Source organism: Chelon labrosus (assembly GCF_963514085.1).
Source record: "Chelon labrosus genome assembly, chromosome: 17".
NCBI classification, from domain to species: Eukaryota; Metazoa; Chordata; class Actinopteri; order Mugiliformes; family Mugilidae; genus Chelon; species Chelon labrosus.
Window position 1 is genome coordinate 14,183,537 of NC_140350.1, and position 20,678 is coordinate 14,204,214.

At 41.7% G+C, this 20,678-nt stretch overlaps 1 protein-coding gene across 1 annotated transcript in view; it reads left to right on the forward strand.

Moving 5' to 3' along the window:
• The window catches only part of rxfp2a (relaxin family peptide receptor 2a), a 55,955-nt gene extending 35,588 nt beyond the window's left edge, over nt 1-20,367 (forward strand). The window contains exons 11-20 of the mRNA XM_084564433.1: nt 2,530-2,601; nt 4,271-4,345; nt 8,171-8,242; nt 8,377-8,448; nt 8,556-8,785; nt 13,034-13,179; nt 15,143-15,238; nt 16,193-16,361; nt 17,567-17,785; nt 17,925-20,367. Coding sequence (XP_084420559.1) covers nt 2,530-2,601; nt 4,271-4,345; nt 8,171-8,242; nt 8,377-8,448; nt 8,556-8,785; nt 13,034-13,179; nt 15,143-15,238; nt 16,193-16,361; nt 17,567-17,785; nt 17,925-18,190 — 1,417 coding nt within the window. The 3' untranslated portion in view covers nt 18,191-20,367. The remainder of the gene's footprint in view (nt 1-2,529; nt 2,602-4,270; nt 4,346-8,170; nt 8,243-8,376; nt 8,449-8,555; nt 8,786-13,033; nt 13,180-15,142; nt 15,239-16,192; nt 16,362-17,566; nt 17,786-17,924) is intronic.
• The last annotated feature ends 311 nt before the right edge of the window (nt 20,368-20,678 follow it).

A 20,678-nucleotide genomic window follows, 5' to 3' on the forward strand; every position in this document is an offset into this window, starting at 1 on the left:
TCTCAGGAAGCCCTTGAGGAATTCTTAACAGATATGGCACAAATGTTCGCTCGGATAAACAGATTAGAATTTGGTGGTGAAAATGTAAAGGTATAAAAAGGCCATAATTCAGGAATTAAGCCCTATTTGCACCAGATCAGTCTTACCTGGGGACATCATGTGATGTAGAAACTGCCTCCCTACATCTGCGTTGTGTGTGGCTAAAAATAATTCTATTATCCCCAGATATGAGGCTCTGCTACTTTCTTAATATTGTACCTTTTACATCACTCCAGCTTTTGACAGCTTTACTTACTTTGGATGTTAATTTAACATATTCAAAAAACACGATGTGATAAGGTGTTTTGATTCCACGGAGAGAATTCATGAGCTGTATAGCTGTATGTAAATCAGCTCCACGATGTGATGAATATAATAATACATCAACATATAAAATCCGGCCCATCAGACTATGCTGCAGTGCATGTCATCCATCTCTTCGTCCATTCAGACTTTGTGAGCGTGCTTTTTCTCTAAATGAATCTCTGTGCTGTGCAGCAATATCCTCCTGAATGTGCCCCCTGCTGTCCAGACTTTCATTTAGAGATGACAACAGATCCTTTATATGTCTCAAGAAAGCAAGACAGAGGATGAAAACTGGATTAGTATTATCACAGGACTTGTTGTGTTCAGAGAAATATGTGCAAGATCATTTTTACCTTATAAACTACTGGCATAGACAAGATTAGATCAGATATTAAGATCACATGGGGTTTTAAATTACTAGAGGTCCCCAGGTAATACTAGACCGGTATGAATAGGACTAATTATGGGCTGATTATAAGAGAGTTGCACACAAATGTGTAATAGGAGTCCACTTTCTCCCATCAGATCAGATAATCCACTACAGGCTCATTAGTTTTGCTGATACTCATCTTAAGGATCATGTCTTTGCACTGTGTGACGAAGCTCTCCATCACTCCTCTGTACTCGGCACAATAGTTGGTCTTGTGAATTTATGAGCTTCCGTGCTCAAGTTATAACAGTCCTTGGGAGATATGTATGTGTCGGCTATAATTTAGAGCCTGCTTTAAAAGGTCGTCCCATCTTTTTTTTTTTTTTTTTTTCCATTCTTGAAACAGTGAAAGGCATATTTAAACTAGCAGAAGTTATATATTCTGTCTACCCCTGCGTTTTATCAGAGAAGAGGAGTCATACTAAATGTCCTCTGTGCGCATTACTGCCTTGCTTTAAATGTCTGTTCCTGATTTTCATTTAAACCAGACAAATGTGCTGTGTCTTTCTCAATGATCATTTATTTGCCCTTACCTTAGTCGCCCTTAAAGACGATTAAGCTAAAAGAAGACTAAAAGAAAAATTACATGATGAAATTGATCCCGCTAGATGAAAATGCCTTATTTTATATATATAGATTTCATTCATTGTGCCCCATGTTCAAACCCTCGACTGTATATAAACATGGACAATGTGCCCCCACATCGTTGCACTGGCCAAACCGACGCTATTTCCCTGGGGATGCGGGCAGCACCATCTTGCGACTTTGGAGCCAGAGTCTGAGCCATTTGGTCTGAGAGTGGAGCCACGCTGAGCAACGATATAAATACCCGACCACACTTCCTCCAGACGCCATTGCGTTTTGGTTTACTTAATACTATGCTCCGCTCTACCTCCACCAGTTACAAAGAAATGTTGGATTATACACTGTCCTTATTTGTTTAATTATTTTTTCTCACTCTCACAGCCCTACTGGACCACTTTGTGGCTGGTTGGCATGGGTACTTGGAGTGATCATGATGTCACATCCTGTTTCTATAGCGTCAAATAACTAATTAAAAAAAAAACTCAGAAAAATGGACACTTGAGCATGCATCACCATTATATTAACTACCTAAAATTTATATGGCGTGTATTTTCGTGTTTTAATTTGGCCCAAGTCCCATCCACTAACATGGGAGAGGTGGAAATTATGACCTATACTGCAGCCAGTCACCAGGGGGAGCTCTACTTGCTTTGGCTTCACCTTTAAGGAGCCATTCTGCTTGTCCGCTTGGTTCAAACATGACAAGATTCCTTTTCAAGCACACTGAGCTTTTCACTCGTATTATGTCAGCCCTAAGCTTCAGAGTGAGAAGGGTGTCAGTGAGGGTTGACCTTTCTGTTGTTCAGGTGTCATGTTGACAAGATTATCCCTCAAAAGCACTGTAAATGTACTTTTGGCAGGGCAATTGACAGGTTTCTCTTGTTTCTCCCTTAATTGTCCGTGAGCAAGGCATTTATTAGCTAGTGTTGCTTTGTAGCTCGGGGCGCCACCTGAATGTGTAAGTGAAGGTTAGAAAACTTTCATACACAGGGCAGACGCTGTTGTCTTTTCATCTTAGCTGTTACGTCAGCTCTGAGCCACTTTTAACTGAATTAATTGGTAGCCATATATCCAATTACTGAAGTAAATGAGTCACAGCAGGTATCCAATAGGAAGGTTAAACAACAGCAGTTTGCACCACTTTCTGACACCAACTATCCCCTCCACAGATTACTAATGGACAACAGGATCCGAAGAGTCCCCGAAAACACCTTCCAGTCTCTGTGGAAGCTGGCCGAACTGTGAGTACCAGCCACTTTATTTGTATTCCGCTCATTATTTTCCCACATTTTATATCAGATGACAGGTGATTAGTCTAAACAATCACTGGTTTTCAGTGGAGATTAAAAAGTCTGTTTGAAAACCTCAAAATCCTCTGGAAAGTTTCTTACTGCTGATTAAGAAATGTTTTTTTAATTTATTTTTTCAAAGCCTGAGTCATATTTAATTAATTTATAAAACAGCTGCAGATTTTTATGAACAAAACAAAAAGAAAGAAATGAAAGAAGATCCAGAATAAGAGGCATAATTTGATTGATTATACAAGAAGATACAAGAAAGCAGAGCATTGACTGAAAGGCCTGATTTATCATTTGTTGTTTAAACCCACAATAAGTTAAAGAAACATACAAGATACAAGATACAAGTTAAAGAAAAAGTAAGTTATGGGCCCTGTTCAGACTTGGTATTAACTTGCATTTTAAGTGATCCTATCACAAGCGACCAGCTTAAAGGGAAATTACAGTTTTTTAAAACCTGGACCTTATTTCTGGCATAAAATACGATTGTTTACTCATAAATATAACTTTGGTGTCATTTGGAGTCCTTCGGAAGATATTTAACTCCATTGGAGCGCCGCGTATATCCATATAGTGGGAGTGACTGGGGCACCGAAACACAGCCTCTGAATAACGCATTATCTGCCATGAAACTCGTTCATTTCACCAATATTTTGTTATGATATGCTAGTGCTATTCCCAGTTGAGTCTGGAGTTACCTGTTATCTATTCGCGGACGTGCAGCGGTTTGTTGTTCTTTGGCCAGCTGTTCCTCTCTCTGCCTCCGCATCCCTCCTTTCAACAAGCTCCTCATCCGTATACTCTGGCTCAAAACGATAAGGATGTCCATCATAAACACAACCTCAGAAAAATATTCAGCCATCTTGCAAAAAACTCAACGGGGAATAGCACTAGCGTATCATAACAAAATATTGGTGAAATGAACGGGTTTCACAGCAGATAATGCGTTATTTAGAGGCTGCGTTTCAGTGCCCCAGTCACTCCCACTATATGGATATACGCAACGCACCACTGGATCTAAATATCGTCCGAACGACTCCAAATGACACCAAAGTTATATGGGTGAGTAAACAATTGTATTTTATGCCAGAAATAAGGTCCAGGTTGTAAAAAACGGTACATCCCCTTTAAAGTAGGCTACAGGTGTGAACACACCCAAGACACACTTGAGGACACATTTGAGATCTGATCGCTGGGCTACTTCTGACCACATTCATTTAGTAGCTTGAACACACAACCCGTCATGTGTCACCTGACAGTCCACCTACCTGCCTGATTTCCTGTGTGTAAGCGAACAATAAATGGGAAAAAGACTTAACAATGAAATTTGTGAATATGCTGTGTGTAATTCTGTTGTAGCATCTGCGTTTTCTGCTGGCTCGAGACAGGTGGAAATGTATTTTAATGCCAGTCATGAAGACACCTTCACCTTCACGCATTTTAATACCTGAACATGTCTTTTGTGCATTTCCTGCAAATATAACATATCAGTGCTTGTTGTAATTTCATCTTGTCTCTATGTTTGGTACCGTGGGGGAAACTATAAATGTACTGTAAATGAATCTTGTTTCATTGTGTTTTGTCTGTTTTTAATCCCCTCCGTCCTGTTTAGGAATCTGTCCAGCAACAAGATCAGGGAGCTGCCGAAAAACACCTTTAAAAGCCTTGCCAAGTCCCTCCTTAAACTGTGAGTAACTTAGCCCCGGGGGAAAGGTGTTCTTCATTATGTGAGGATTATAGGGTGAAACGGATTAGGTGGAAATTGAGTATTTTAAGGGTAAAAAACACTTTCTCCAGGTTTAAGGAAGGAATCAGAGATCGTGACTTTGTCTTGATGTTCATGGAAAGAAGCTCATGGGACTGTATTGCAGAACAATGGGCTTTTTGTCTTGTGCTGGAACCTAATGTGAAGGTAGTTCTGTAACAAACTGGTCCACCAGGCAATGTCTCACTGGGATTACATACTAAGCGCATCATATCATATTTGTTCACATTTGGGGTCAGACGCTGGTTTGTATTTTGTACCTAGCTATGTGCAAAATCTGCATACTCCATAAGTATTGCAAAAAAAGCAAGTACATTTGTTATAATACTGTGGTTAATTTCAAATTTGAATTTCTAAAAGACCTAATTTACTTACCAGTTTTAAGTTATTTACCAGTGACGCGCGGCGAGGTTCGTGGCTGGTGAGGCACAGATTTACAATTATGAACCCAAGGGAATAGCTTAAATTCGCCATTCCACACTGACTGGTTACGTTTCATATCTCAAACTCATTCTTTACACACATATAGGCATAAGGTACACATTTGGCCAAAGGAACAATGTCAAATCCATAGTGGTTAAGAGAAAGAAAAAGAGAGGAAGAGCGTTAGCCGTTGCAATTCCACAGTATATTCATACTCATTCAACATGGGTACCCAGTAAGAAAAAAACATCACCTTAATCAAATATATATTACATATGGAGTCATTAAATCTTCTGACAATCTGATCCATTTGTAATACAGACTGTTCAACAAAATATCTTCAATCATTTACCACTTCCTGTTTTGACTGAAGGTCTAGTTTTGAAAAGGTTTTAACCTTAGACATACAATCTTCTATTTTTGGCTTTCACACAGAGAAAAGTTCCCAATAAAAGGACCGTGGCCGTAGAGTTGACTCAGCGTAGAATAATAAGAGCGACAGCGTGAACCCATGGCTCACTAGCGCCCTCTTCCATGAGGCAGAAGTACTGGCTGCCTCATCTCGTGCTTATTCTGTGCGGTTCAATGTCAGATCAACAAGACTAAATGTGTTACACTCGTGCATGAAATACATTAACTAGACTATAGAAAATTAGGACGCATGATAAAAATGTGCAAAACCGTTATATTGATAAAATACGGAGAGCGCAGGCCTAGAGATTGCGCAACTCCAGGTGAGGCTCAGCTCTGTATTCACACAGGAAATACGTAAATTCGCTGATTTTGACTATAAAAATGATCGAAATGACGGGAATCATACAGAAATTCATTTATATCACAGACCAATGGACACGTAGTATGATTTATTTTACCACATCCCTGTTATTTACATACTTATACTTGCAATGCTTTCACTTAAAGGACTATTTTTGCACTGTGGTGTGTTACTGTGGTATTAAGTAAAGAATGCGTCTTCTATCACTCGTATGAGTTAAACAGACTTATCACAGCTGTAGCAGATGGTCCCCAAAGGATGAAAACGGTTGCAGTGTCCTGTGCTGTTCAAAATAATATTACGGGCAATAAAGTGGAGGAAAGGGCTGTCAGTGATGGATGTTTCAATTTCCTATATATGAAAGGACATTTTCAGAAGAAATGTGTTTTTTTCCCCCCATCAAAATATAACTTTAGTTAGTTTTTTTAACCAGAGACATTTTGACTCGTCACGGGAAAGTTTAACTAAAATTATGGCTTTGTTACAGCAGTTTTCTTACTAGTGTGACAGCGTGCACAACACAAGGACCCAGGAAATGGCAAACCTGACAGGAGCAGAGCAAGCACCATGCTGTGCAGCAGCGGGTGCACCACACACTGAGAATCCAGTCTTTGTATTATCACAGTTGGAGCCGCTTGGCTGAAATGAACATTTATGCAAATTAACAGATTAGAAGAGAGAGACGTTTCTGCCCATGTGTGCAGAGGGTGGGCCAAAGAAAGTACAAAGAAAGAACACCCCAAAAATTGCAGCAGAAGCACGCGAGGATGTTTTTTTTTTTTTGCCATACAGTACATGGTAAGCAGACATAAATGGAAGTTATCTGGAACGGAGGATCTGTTCCTCTCAATACAGCACATCCATGTCACTCACACTTTGTGCTTTTGCTGCAGTGTGGTGCATTTGTCCAGGAGGGCTGCTGCTCATCTGATACACTCCGTCCTCTGGGTACAAAGATTTATGGGGCCATTACGATGTTTTAGAGGTCATCTGTCTGCCCATTGTCAACGCATACTCTTACCTTTCATTTGTTAAACTCCATTAAACTTGTCTGTGCTGCTGCTTTTTGGTACAACGTGGCATGAATTAAGACACAAGAAAGGACAGAGCTCATGACATAGATGCTTGTAAACAGCTGCTGTTTCTATGATAGGATGGGGGCAAGACCGGTGATACTGCCCGTCCGCTGAGGCAGAGGACTGCTTCATGAATAATCCTCTTATGAAATTAACGAGCTGCAGACTGTTTGTTCATTAGTGGCGGGTGTGTCAAACTGGAAAACAAAATACTTTTAGTGAACGAAAATGTCAAAGATGCAAAAACACCTGTGCACCTACGCAGTCCCCCACCTCACATCAAGTCGGAAATCATACGCGTTTCAAGCGCGGTCTGAACCAGCTTGACAAAAAAGCTTTTTCACGCAGGCCGTATTTATGTGTTTGTGTGGTCTGTGCTCTGCGTGGGGCTTAAGAGTAATTGAGGGGTTGGAGTGGTGCTTTCTGTTTGGATGGTGCCCAGCATCAACAGCTGTCAGCCTACTTTAAAATTCACTGGAGTAAACACCGATGTGGCAAGCTCATCAAAGCGCAGCATAAATCTACAGTGATTCCAACCCATCATTTGTTGGAAAGATGTGTTGGGTAGAAAATGTGGCGACCGTGGAATAAATAACATTTTTCACTTGTCGTGAGCTGAGCGGCCTTGTCAAAACTTTTAAACTCGTTGGCATTTTACACGGCACAACCGCGACAAATGACCCCCGCTGAGAGGACATGCTGTAAAGTTCACATCGGAATTGAGTGTACCAGCAAGCAAGACGTCAGTCCCTCCCTGCACACATCCACGAGCGTGCAGACGTGGAAAGAGAAACAAAATTAAGGTTGTTACTAGTTTGTTTTTGGATGTTATGGAAGCACGGCAACTGCTGACATAAGATTCTTCTGATGAAATTATTTCCATGGCTGAGATTGAATTGGAGCATTGAGAAGGCAAGAAGACTGTCAGGACAATGTACGCCGCTCCGTGCAACTAATATCTTGCGGTATATAACCAGAAATTGAAGGCATAAAGTACCCTCAGAACATTGGTAGTCGTACCTTGTCATGCTGTGATTTGTTCCAATATCTGTTAGCACATTAAAATGAAGTGAGAATATACAGATTTAATGTGTCGGTGGTTTCGTAGTGGGAGAGTAACTCAACATCTGCTTGATCTGCAGGGGTGTTGTTTGATCCGGCGGCACTTTAGGAAGTTTGTGGGTTGAATGTCCCGGAGGTCACATTCGCAGCAACAATGCGTCCATGTGATCTTGTTCTTTATGCTTGGCCCGGCTGAGAAACACCACCATAAATTCAAATCAAATACTGATTCAAACCCATGTCAGCACATTTTTAAAAAGTAATCCGGTGTAAAATTAACTTAAAAACATGAGGAAGACATGATATAAATCTTTTGGGATGCCGGAGTTAGAAAAAAACCCAAAAAACATGTGTGTTGCATTTTATCCTGACAGGCCTTTTTGAGTTTGCCGTTGTTGGTTTTTGTTGCAGAAATATCTCCCACAATCCCCTTCTCCACATTCACCCGAGCCACTTCAACCACCTGACGCATCTTCAGTCTCTGTAAGTACACATGCATACGCTTGTCATCGCGCAGAAATGTTGTCTCTGTGTTTAAAACTCCCAGAGATGGCAGTGCACACGCATGCACACTCAAACACAAAGGTTGGTGAATTAATGTCAGCTGTTTCCCACAGGGCGCTGGAGGGGATTGATATCCCAGATATTCAGACGAAGATGTTTCTACCTATGAAGAACCTCTCCCACATGTACGTACGATGCTACACAAAGAATCCTCACACATGACTGTCATTAATTCGGTTTCTTCCTTTTTGCTGACATTATTCTCTTGTTTTTGTTTGGTTTTCCCTGCCAGCTACTTTAAGACGTTCCAGTACTGTTCCTACGCACCTCATGTGAGGTCCTGTAAGCCCAACACCGACGGCATCTCATCCTTCGAGGACCTTTTAGCTAACGTAGTGCTGCGGGTGTCCGTCTGGGTCATGGCCTTCATCACCTGCTTTGGCAACCTCTTAGTCATCGGCATGAGGTCACTGATACGCGCTGAGAACACCTTGCATGCCGCCTGCATCAAGGTCCTCTGCTGTGAGTAACCACACGCTACTACATACCACAGACTCTTGCAAAAGTGTGACTCTCGTATAAGCAGGTATAAATAATATATAAATACAACAGAGGTGTTACGGAGGTGAGACAAGTCATGTCACGGTTGAATGGAAGTCCAATCTATGAGCAACTGAAATTTTTATAACCGGTTGAAACACCTTGGACCAGTCGGCAAGGTTAGCGGCAGCCTCCACTATGACAAGCATGTCGAGAAATGGCCTCAGCCACTGATCACTGTCCAGGAAATCTGTAGATTTGTAGCACGGAACAATACACCGATCTGCCACAACATTAAAACCACTGACAGGAGAAGTAAATAACATTGACCGTCTTGTGATAATTCAATGTTCTGCTGGGAAACCTTTGGACCTGGTATTCGTGTGGCTGTTACTTAGACATGTAGCACCCACCTAGACCAGACCAGGCACCCACACCCCATAGCAGTGACACTCCTTGATGGCACCAGCCATCCCCAGCAGGATGCAGCCTGACACAGACACACACACACACAAAAACGGTTTAGGAACAACTAAAAAAACATGAAGAACAGCACAAAGTGTTGACCTGGCCTCTAAATTCCCTAGATCCCAAACTGATCAAGTATCTGTGATGATCCACGGAGGCCCCTCTCCTCAACCCATAGGAGACAAAGGCCCCCACTAACAACAATCTGTTACCAGACACCACAGGACACCCTCAGAAGGCCCATGTCCATTCTCTGATGAGTCACAGCTGTTTTGGAGGCACAAGGGAGACCTACACAATATTAGGAACGTGGTCATAATGTTATGCCTGATCAGTGTATGTCTTCTGTCTGTCATAAAATCAATGGTTAATACTCCTGTATAATGTTTGGGTGGGGAGGTGGGTGGATAAGAGGAAAGAGGAAAAATAAAAAATCACTATCCCACTGAGATTTAATTTCTGGACATGATCAGACCATGTGATAGAAAATCGCCCCGTCCCGCCGGCTGTGACAGCACACATCAGCGTGCAACAATCCAATTTTGTCACCTGGATGAAGTATCCTGCATAAGACTTCGCTGACATTCAGCTTGTTTTTCTAAGGTCAGCCCCAGGTCTCTCTCCCAAATACCTCAAAGAACACTTAATCTCTCCGCCGGGAAGCAATTCAACAGTTTGTTCATCTTGGTGGCAATACTTAGCGATTATCTGCACTGATTGATTAAGAAGCCTTCACACTGTAAAGTATACTTGGCTTGTGCACATGAGTGAGAAAACTTTCCTGCCACAGGGTCTTGTCATATCCCCAAACGCTCTCGAAGGCTTTCCGTCTTGAGTAAGCCTATAGTAATGCCGCAAAGGGGGATCCAATTAATTTTTACACTTAAAACCGTGCATTGAAAAAATGTAATAGCAGAACTTAATCAGCTAATTCTGTTTTTGTGGGTAAATACAGCAAACCCTCTGGGGATAGCTTTATCTATCTCCAGTGCCTAAACAGTTTCCCAAGGTTTTGAGCTGTAACCCCACCCAAAGCCAGATCTAAGCTCCCGTATCCCAGCTCCCCATGCTTTCGCCCAGTGTGCAGCTGTTACTTCACATTGCAGTGACGCGGCCCACGACAGCTGTGATCTGGAATGCGTTTGCTCATCGGTAACTACACGAGCAAAGAAAGTTCCCTCTCCTTCTGCCTCCGTCCGACGGCCGTAGATGCCATCTGCTCAGACGTTTTCTCTCTTGTGTGTTGCAGGCATTTCAGTAAAAGTTGCTGTTGCTCAGCGGTCATTGGCTCTGACTCCGACATGAGTCGCTCGCTTCTGATCGCCGTTGTTTGAAGCACACAGCTGACTAGCCACTGATTAGCAGCGCTGACATACTGGTTACACAAATATACTGTGTACACAGTGTTGTAGGTCACTTGCACAGGCCCCCACAAATGTCAGTGTGCAGATAAATCGCAAGAAAAATAACATTTGTTTTACTTTGATAAGTACTGCTCCGTCTCTTTTTTTCCCCCAACAAATACAAAGCAATAAGTCTATCAGGAGACAAATAAATGTGGAAAGGTGGTCATGAATAGGTCAAAGACAAGCTTCCAAAGTTAACATAGCGAAGGGGCTTATAAGGCAATAAAAATCTCGTTGTAAATCTTGTTGTTAAAATGAGATGCCAGAAAGAGCAAAACTGAAACCTTTAGAGACTTGCCAGTGGTCGGTGTACACTGTAAGGTTGCAATAATTGAGCAGGGGAAAAATGGGAATGAGCCTAATGCTTGAGGACATCTGGGCCCGGCTCTCTAAGCAGCTCTCCCACGAGTGCACATTTGAAATAATTTGTCAGACAGGCAGCACAGAGTGAGCCGCTCACACTGTGCAGTAAACAGACACCAGTGGATCACTTTTTTGTTTGGCTGGTGCAAGACTTTAAACACATCACCGTGTGAATAAACACCCTGCATTCACACTCTGAGTTAAATTATAAATGCGAGGCGATGGTTAAGGTCGTGTCAGATCTCAAAAAGGAATTCAGGGTTTGTCACAGTCACAGGAGGATAATTAAAGTGGAAAAGAAACTTGGGTTGTGAGATTTAGCAGTAATTACCTCAGAATTGGACACCGCTTCTGAAATCTTGAGCAGCGATACTGTAATTAATGTCGCATGGAGATTAGGGCAGTGAGCGCTCATGCTGTTCACTTTTCACGCTGTGTAGTTTTTAATTCAGAGGGATCTTTCGTGATTCACAGAGGAGAGAAAAAATAACTTGCAGTGAAAAGATGTTGATAAAAAGCAGAACACAACTCATGTCCTCAGAGGCTCCTGGGTTACAAGTTACGGATTCTGACTTACACTCACATAACATCCTGTTATTGTCAAAGCTGCCTTGTTCTTCTTGCAGTCATTGTTGCATATTTAACTGCATCACCACCCATCATCGGACTACAAATACTCAAATAATCTTTCAGTAATTGCAGATAAGTTCACGCGTGCTTGTTTTTATCACTCATGTGAACAGAAACTCCACCATAAAGACGCCGAGTGAGTCTAATTTCCGTTAAATTTTAAATGTTAAATAGCCAATAATAAGATTAAATCATTATAAATACAGCTTTAAAAGGGGTTGGAGGTATTCTCGAAAGAAGAAACTTGTTGGTCTCCCCAGCAAATAATTATGCAGAGCGGGTATCTGCCAAAATGAAAAATAACTAATTTTCCCATTTCCTCCAAATTATTGAAAACAAAAAGGTCAACCCTTGTGTCAATGTATGCCGCAGTCTCCACCACAAACTGGTAAATAGTCCGGACAGCATTAGTATTTGCAGCCAGATTGAATAACAGCCCGCTCATTTGCTTCGAGGAGCAGAAATTTATAAAGAAATATTACAATTCAGTTAATTACATACATTCAAAAATGAACTAATAAAATGGAAGATTAAATGGGAAATTACAAGTTAATAAATCCTGCCAGAGTTTCTAAATGAGTTAATGCCTGCATTTAGCTTTTGATTGCATATTAATGTATTAATTGAGTCATTTCTCAAGTCCGTCCTCCATATTTGTATAAAATAAACTTCAAAAGACAATTTTTAACAGAGTGGAAATACTCAAGGAGGCGCTTCTAAAATAATCCATATATTCATTTTGACTGCTGTCTAACAAACATTTTGACTTCTCTCCCTGACTGTGCACAATGTGTTCCTGCTCCTTGTCTCAGCTTTCTGTTCTCCATCAGTTCTATTTTCTTTAGCTGTCTTGTGTCATTTGTAATTACGCCGCCCTGTCACTCTTCGACCCCCTCTCTCTATTTTGCCTTTTCCTCCTTCAGAATTTTGTACATATCTCCAGGCCTCACTCCTACGGTATGCTCTCTAAGCCTTCATTAATAATATTTCTTTCCAAACAATATGCCAACTTCAGCCTTAGAAAGAATAAGGATTTATTATTTTTAATTCTGGTTTTATTTATTCTGGATGTGAAGACGCAGAAGAAGAAGCAGAAACTTGGCTTCTTTAATTTTTACAATAACACGGTGACTCACCTGTTTCCTCGTTCACTCACCCAGGCATCCATGCACATACGTGTCCGTATGTGCGTGAATACCTGTGGTTACTCTGGCAGAAATAACGTCCTACACTCTTCCTCTAATGAGTAATATTTTCAGTTAAGCTGTCGGGACGCACCAGCAGCTGACAGATGGCCCCATTCTGCAAACTCACGCAGGCCACGTCTCTCTGTAAATCGACTCATTTGTGTCTTATCGTCCAGGTGCAGACTGCCTCATGGGTGTGTACTTGTTCTTCGTCGGCGTGTTTGATGTGAAATTCCGCGGGCAGTACAATCGCAATGCCCTGCTGTGGATGGAGAGTGTGGCGTGTCGGACCATTGGATTCCTGGCCATGCTCTCCTCAGAGGTACGATAAAACACTGTTCATACACTCACAGAGCTCCACTCTTAACCCTCTCCACATGCATTTTTCCTTTATAAAGCTTTAAAATCATCTTATGCCTGTCAGGGTCAGCATGTTCCAGCTCTTCATTAAATCTATACAATGTTCACTTTATTCAGACACAAGCTCTTCTTTATGTCTGGAGCACAAACTCGCCCAAGATTAAATTTTGTTTTGTGGGTTGGAACCATAGACTGTATATAAATATGGACAACGTGTCCCCACTTCCTTGCACTGGCCAAACTGACACTATCTGGAGGAAGTGTGGTCGGGTCATCGGGTCATCGGGTCATCGGGTCATCTTGTGATGCGGAGCCGCGATATCCCTATGAGCCGACCACACTTCCTCCAGGCGTTTTTGTTGAATTAATACTGTGTTCTGCTCTGCCTCCACCATTTACAAAAAATGTTGGATTATACACTATATTAATTTTTTACAACTCTCACAGTCCCAGGGGACCGCTTTACGGAGCAGTTGTTGCTCTGGTAGTTGCCATTATGTCACATCCTGTTTCTATAGCACCAAATAACTAAACAAAATAACTAAAACGAAATTTATCCAAATTAGTGACATGCATCAACCTTATATTAACTACCTAAAATGACAGAAACCATCCTTGAAAAAAAAAATGATTTGATGGGTATTTTAGTGTTTTAGTTTGGCCCAAGTCCCACCCACTAACATGGAGGGGGTGGAGCTTATGACCTATACTGCAGCCAGCCACCAGGGGGAGCTCTACTTGCTTTGGCTTCATTTTTGAAAAGCAGTTCCGCCTTCCATCTTTATACAGTCTATGGTTTGAACGTTTAAATTCACAGATTTGTGATGAACAGGACGTTGGTTGCTATGAATTTCATACATACAGGATCCTGTCAGGTTGGAGGTTAACCACTGAACCCAGTATCAGAACAAATCAAGCGTCATTTCTGATTTCAACTTGTGTTTATTCTCTTAAAAGCTGTTGAGCAGAGTGGAGATTGCTCCTTTTCTGTTCTTGTGATTTACAGGCACAGGAAAAAAAAACAAAAAAAACAAGCAGGAGGTTGCCAGAAACCAGCAACAGAAGGGTATAGTTTAGCAACAACAACAACGACAGGGAAAATATTAGTGTTTTCAACTCACAAAAATATGAACAGGAACTTGGAAGTTGGCTAAATATGCCTGCCAGGTGATGGAGGCTGCTACCTGGTGATGAGATTGATTTGAAGCCTGGTATAAGTAGTGGTCTCCACATGTGACTCCACTCCTGTAATTATGCACAAGAAACGGAAAAGTGAAAAAAGAAAAACAGCCTAGGAGGCAGAGGGCATGACAGGTCCTGCTGGTTTTGCTTTTTCACTGATCCCAGATCAGCCACTTCCATTACTGCTTTAGTTGCCTTTATGTTTCTCTCTTGATACCAATTCAGATACCTCATCAGTTTGCCAAAAATCACACAAATCCAAGTATTTAAAAGTATTTGACCCTGGTGGCGCTATGAAACAAAGCTGTTAAGTTTGTTTGATTTGGTGCAGAGACAAAGACGAGGGTGACGAAACATGTATTCTTGCTCCAAGCTCCAAGCTCCACGCTCCAGCAACTGTTACTTGTTTGAGTTTTCTTGAAGAGGTTTCACGGCTCATCCACGTAGCTTCTTCTGGCTTTAGGCTGGCTTTTACCCAGAGAAGACAGATGGTTTGAAGTGGAGTAAAGGAGCCCACCTCACCAAACCTGATTGCTCCAATTACAGGTAATTATTTGGCGTTACAGGCCTGAGTCATGCGAATTTATAAGTAAGTGTGCACCACCCACAGATGTTTGTAATAAAAAACATCCCAAACCTTTGGAACTGAAGATGCTCCTCCAGGAAAACTCAACAAGAGTTGCCTTTGTTTTAGCTTTAAGCTAAGAGCACCTCTCTTATTTACTGTGACCGTCTTCCTCCAGGTGTCTGTTCTCCTCCTGACCTACCTGACCCTGGAGAAGTTCCTGGTCATCGTGTTCCCGTTCAGCAATCTGCGCCCAGGCAAATTTCAAACAGGGGTGAGTCATACTTAATGACTAAAGGGAATAAATAAAGGGAAAAAAGAAGTTTACAGGTTGCGTGTATAAAATAATAAAACGACCATACGGTGTGAAAGCATCGGATTAGCTCTGCTGTAATAGTTTGAGCTGGGATGGTACCCGTAAAGATGCTCAGCGGCCTTTTTTTGATGTATAAATTCAAAAAGTACAGATTGTCATTACGGCAAGAATAGAGAACATTTGAGAGCCAGCACTTCAGATTTAGGTCAGAGAAGGTTTGCTTTATTTGTAGGCTGCAAAAGTCGATACATGTTGGACTTAGATCATTTTTGCAACTAATCCGTGGAAACAAATCCACACAAGGTGATTCAAGTGAGCCCACTTGAGCATTTTGTGCAGCACTTTGGTCAAGTGTGTTGTTTTTAAAGTGCTTTAAAATAAAGTTGAGTTTTAGCTTAACTTCGTAAATGCTTTGTGGAGAAACTTAATGACCACATGTTTCATTTGCTTTCTGCTGCCACAGCTAACGTTTGTGTGCTATATTTTTAGTTTTTGTCGATTTAACTAACATCTAACGTTCGTCACAGGGGACTCATTCTTCAACAGGGCCCTATTTACTGTGTGGAATAATTCAGAGCTTGAGCAAAGAGAGGGAGGGAGAGAGAGAGGAGCACATTTTTTTTAGTCAAACCTAACTGCGTTATCATTTACTATAAATGCTGCTTCATCCATCTCACTGAAACTAGGCCTCTCTGCTCCGTGAGAAAGCTCCACCACCTACTGCTGGATGGATGGAGGCAGCACCTGAAATTACTTGTCAGCCAACACTAAACTGAGCTAAATGCTTAGTACGCAGTGTTTAACGAAACGTCAGTGAGAGTGTGAAAAACAAGCGATCAGTTCCCTCAAATCATTTTAATTTTCAGGCTTTGAAAAGTGTCTGACCAGCATGTTTGTTGTTCCTGCCGCAAGGTGGTCCTGTCTTCTATCTGGCTGCTGGGCTTCATTATCGCCGCCGTTCCCCTAATGAATGAGGACGTCTTTGGGAACTACTACGGACGTAATGGCGTCTGCTTTCCCCTGCACTCTGACAGGCAAGAAAAACCTACTGCCAAAGGATATTCCACAGGGATTTTTCTGGGTAAATTGAAGAAAAAGTTAATTTTTTTTTGTCCTGAAAGCTCATTATACAGTAATTATCACATGTAATATTTTGAGAAGGCGAAGATGATAGCTCAGTGTGATTTGTAAGCGTATAAAAGCATATGTAGGTGACTGAGACACAGATTTAATTTTTCATCTTCTTGCAAGAGCAGCGTTGTTGTTATTGTTTGCCGCGTGCCAGCGAACTAACAGAACAGGGAACAGTGTTGCACCATAGACGGTGCACAAAACAGAACCCCATGGCTCTATCAACAATGCATGATTAGTCTGAGTTCTTATTACTCTGTGTTCTCATTGATCTCGGGCGGAGGTCAGGCACCAGGGGTGCATGAATTATGTTGGCAGTCTGTCTAAAGGGGCTCCAGCATTTAAATCACAGGCGCTGTTGATGATCAAAATCAACTGTGAGTGAGTTCATGCTGTGACGCAGTTGGTCATCTGTGTGTAAAAATCAGCGAAGATCTGCATATCAGTGCATGCGTGTCAAAATGGAGGCGTGTGTTGCATTCACAAAGATTGTATATTCTACTCCACTTACATTTCAAAGGGAAAGAGATATACTTTATATTAAATTGCACTTGTACCAGATCTTACTTATTAAATTTGAAACTTTCCAACCCTTTTTGACCCAATGATAAGCATCCAGTGTCCGGTCCTTTTCTCCTTTCACGTGACACTGAGTCATTAGCATTTCTGCCATAGAGATCTTTCCACTAGAATCTTCTCACGTGTTTTCAGTCAGACAGTTTCGAGGCCCAGAGGCACGAGAACCGAGGCTCCAGATATACAGTTCAAATTTCTACTGCACTTTTTTTCTTCCTTCCTGCCACATTAATCATCTTATAGACTCTAATATATCTAACATCGCTTTTAAACGGTGTCAGTCCCCGAGGTGGGAACCACTGCAATGAATATTTACAGCATAAAATAACCTAAACTAACTCCACCCTAACCGGCGACGACATTTAAATGCTCATATATTGACGCAACAGTATTAATAGATTAATAATGTAATATTATACCTTTATATTAATATATAATACATCAGTGACAGGGGACACTTTTCTGCTTTATATTCTTGCAGTAGCGTTTGCTGGTAGCACAGTTTTTTTTTGCTTGAATTCCTCATTAGTCCTTCCACCGCTGCATTCATTTGTGTGAACAGCATGTACGTTTCCTCAGGTCTGAACCTGGTGGCATTCCTGGTGATCGTCGTCTCCTACTCCAGCATGTTCTACTCCATCTACAAAACTGGCCTCAACGCGACAGACCTGAGGAGCAGACTGCACAAAGACGTGGCCGTGGCCAACAGGTTTTTCTTCATAGTGTTCTCTGACGCCCTCTGCTGGATCCCCATATTTTTAGTGAAAGTCCTCTCCCTGATGGAGGTGGAGATACCTGGTAAGAAAGGAAACACGGCGTTATTAGACATTTAGACATTTCTGTAATGTGTCATCAATCGCTAAGTAGCAATTTAACTTGTTGACTAACATCTTAAAAGGTACAGCTGACTTGAATTTAAATGTTTTGGCTCCTTTAGGCACTATCTCCAGCTGGGTGGTCATCTTCATCCTTCCCATCAACAGTGCCTTGAACCCCATCCTGTACACCTTGACCACAAGCTTCTTCAGAGAGCAGGTGGAGGTTTTACTCTGTCGCTGGCAGAGAAGACACACTTTGAAGAAAGACCGCAAAAGCCTCACCTCCTCCACTATCTTCATGGATTCGTCACGGCCTCCTTGCTACCAGCCACCGGTCTACCTCCAGCGGGTGTCACTCATCGGCCCAGACCCCCGCTACGCCTGAGACTGAGACAGCATTTTGTAAACTTTTGTAAACTACACGTCATGGGCCTATTTCTTGTCCCATCTTTAGGCTCCTTACGTGACAACAGCGCGAGCGGGAGTAGTCATCATGCTTCGTAAAATGTGATGCTTCGTTTTCTCCCCTCGCAAATACAAACAGAAAGCGCCTCTGGGGGTTAAGTGTCTTCTGAAAGTCACTTCAGCTTGTAGGCGTGGGGAAGCAGGGATCATACCTCCAACCTTACATTTAGCGGAGGAGTCTCTGTGCCGTTTGAGCTACACTTGGCGCCATATTTGCATGTTCATATGGCTACACATTTGAGATTATTCCAGACGAGGGTACAGTGACGTGAAAATATGAATGACGATCAATTTGACAAACACATACTGGACATGAAGACATGGAACATGGAACAATGTCTGATAAGAAACGTCCTTATATAATACATACACTGATCAGGCATAACATTATGACCAACTTCCTAATATTGTGTAGGTCTCCCTTGTGCCTCCAAAACAGTTGTGACCAGAGAATGGACCTTCTGAGGGTGTCCTGTGGTGACTGGCAACACAATGTTGTTAGTGGGGGCCTTTGGGTCCTATGGGTTGAGGGGAGGGGCCTCTGATCAGTTTGTGAATTTGGAGGCCAGGTCAACACCTTGTGCTGTTTCTTTGAGTTGTTCCTAAACTGTTTTCGTGTGTGTGCCTGTGTCTGTGCATCCTGCTGGGGATGGATGATGTCATCAAGGAGTGTCATTGCTATATGGGGTGGGGGTGCCTTGTCTGATCTAGGTGGGTGGTACATGTCTAAGTAACATCCACATGAATGAATGCCAGGTCCAAAAGTTTCCCAGCAGAACACTGAACTGTCACAAGATGGTTAATGTTATTTCCTGCTCCTGTCAGTGGTTTCAGTGTTGTGGCTGATCGGCGTACATTACTTTAATGACCTCTTACTGAGATTACGCAGCTGTAGAGTCAAATATCTCTTGTATTTCACAGTCACTGACACGGTTTTCCACGAAGAAACTGAAGAAAAAAGCTCATAGGCCTTGCTCATCAGACCTCGAGATGAGAAATTAGTTCAAGGATAAATGCTTTCAGCTGCAAAAAAAGAAGCAGTGAAGGAGTCTTGGGCTGTCTAAAATGTAGCACTCGACTATTTCACATCTCATTTACCAATTAAAATGCAAATTTGAAGTCAATCTTGTTCTAATATCTTCCATGATACAATTCAAACTATTAACGCACGCCAAGATACACACTTATTATGGTAGCCAAATGATCCATTAGATTTGTCACACTCTGTTTTCTCCGACTGTATTGATGTTTGTTGCGTTTATGGTCTTTTTTGTTTTTAAGGTGTTACTGGCCTTATTCAATCCCTGGTGATGTTTCTTTTCTGAAGCCTCCCCCTCACAGAAATGTGGAAGTGAAGTTGCAAAGTAAGAGGTGCATGTGGATTCGATCCAGATGGATTTGTGACCGTGCAGAGTTGTTTTATAAATGGCCCAAGTTAAAGCGTGCTGTGCTTCACTTTCTCCCCGTTCACTGACTGTATACATTTGTGCCATAGTTTTTTTTGTATGTTCTTTTTCCGTTTGTCGCATGTCATTTTGTACCCTCCATCTGCATGTACAGTGTCAGCTCTTTCTAGTAATGAAACAAAACCAACATGCTGCAGCGTCTTCATACCTCCTCATTACATGACTGACTCAGACTGGACTAAAACACTCGGTTAACACACTTTTCTTATGTTCTGCATGTCAGACGTCACCTGTACTGTTTTAGCTTTGGTTCATGTTTTGATGATACAGATTTTGTTTTATACTGATGTATACCATTCCTATTTGACCGCTGCTTTGGCTCAGTGACAATCATTACAAAATAAAAACTAAAGAAAGAGAACAACAAATGGAAAGCTTTACAGATGAATAAAAATGGGTGGCTTAACGACTGTATACATTTCAGCTTATTATACTGTAGTCCTTATTATACCAAGCAGTGGAATCTCCATGGATGAAATAAGGACTAGCATTTCCTGTTATGCTGTATAGATGTGCATATTTTTATTGTGTAAAGTTTGGTACAGGAGACTGTCTTCTCAGTGTATGTACTGTATATCACTGTGTTTGTTGGCCAGTTATGTGTAGCCCCACAGACATGGCTTTTTGTCTTAAATAAAAAAAGAAAAAGAAAATGACGATGACAAATATGAAGAACGTTGAAACATTTTTGCTTTTTTTTGTTTGGGGAGTAATCCATCTGCAACCTAAAAAGAAACACAACAAAAGCAGCAAAACAGGCGGCGGTGAACTTTATTCCATGAAGCAGAATAGAACGAAAGGATTTTCCAAATTTCCCGTTTATTTTCACTTGCTTTTCTAAAAAGCTGGGGCATGAGAGATAACTTTTGTAGTCATGTGTCAAGATAAACACGTGTCTGTGCAGTGCAATGACATTTAAACACATTGTCATTTAGCCAAGGA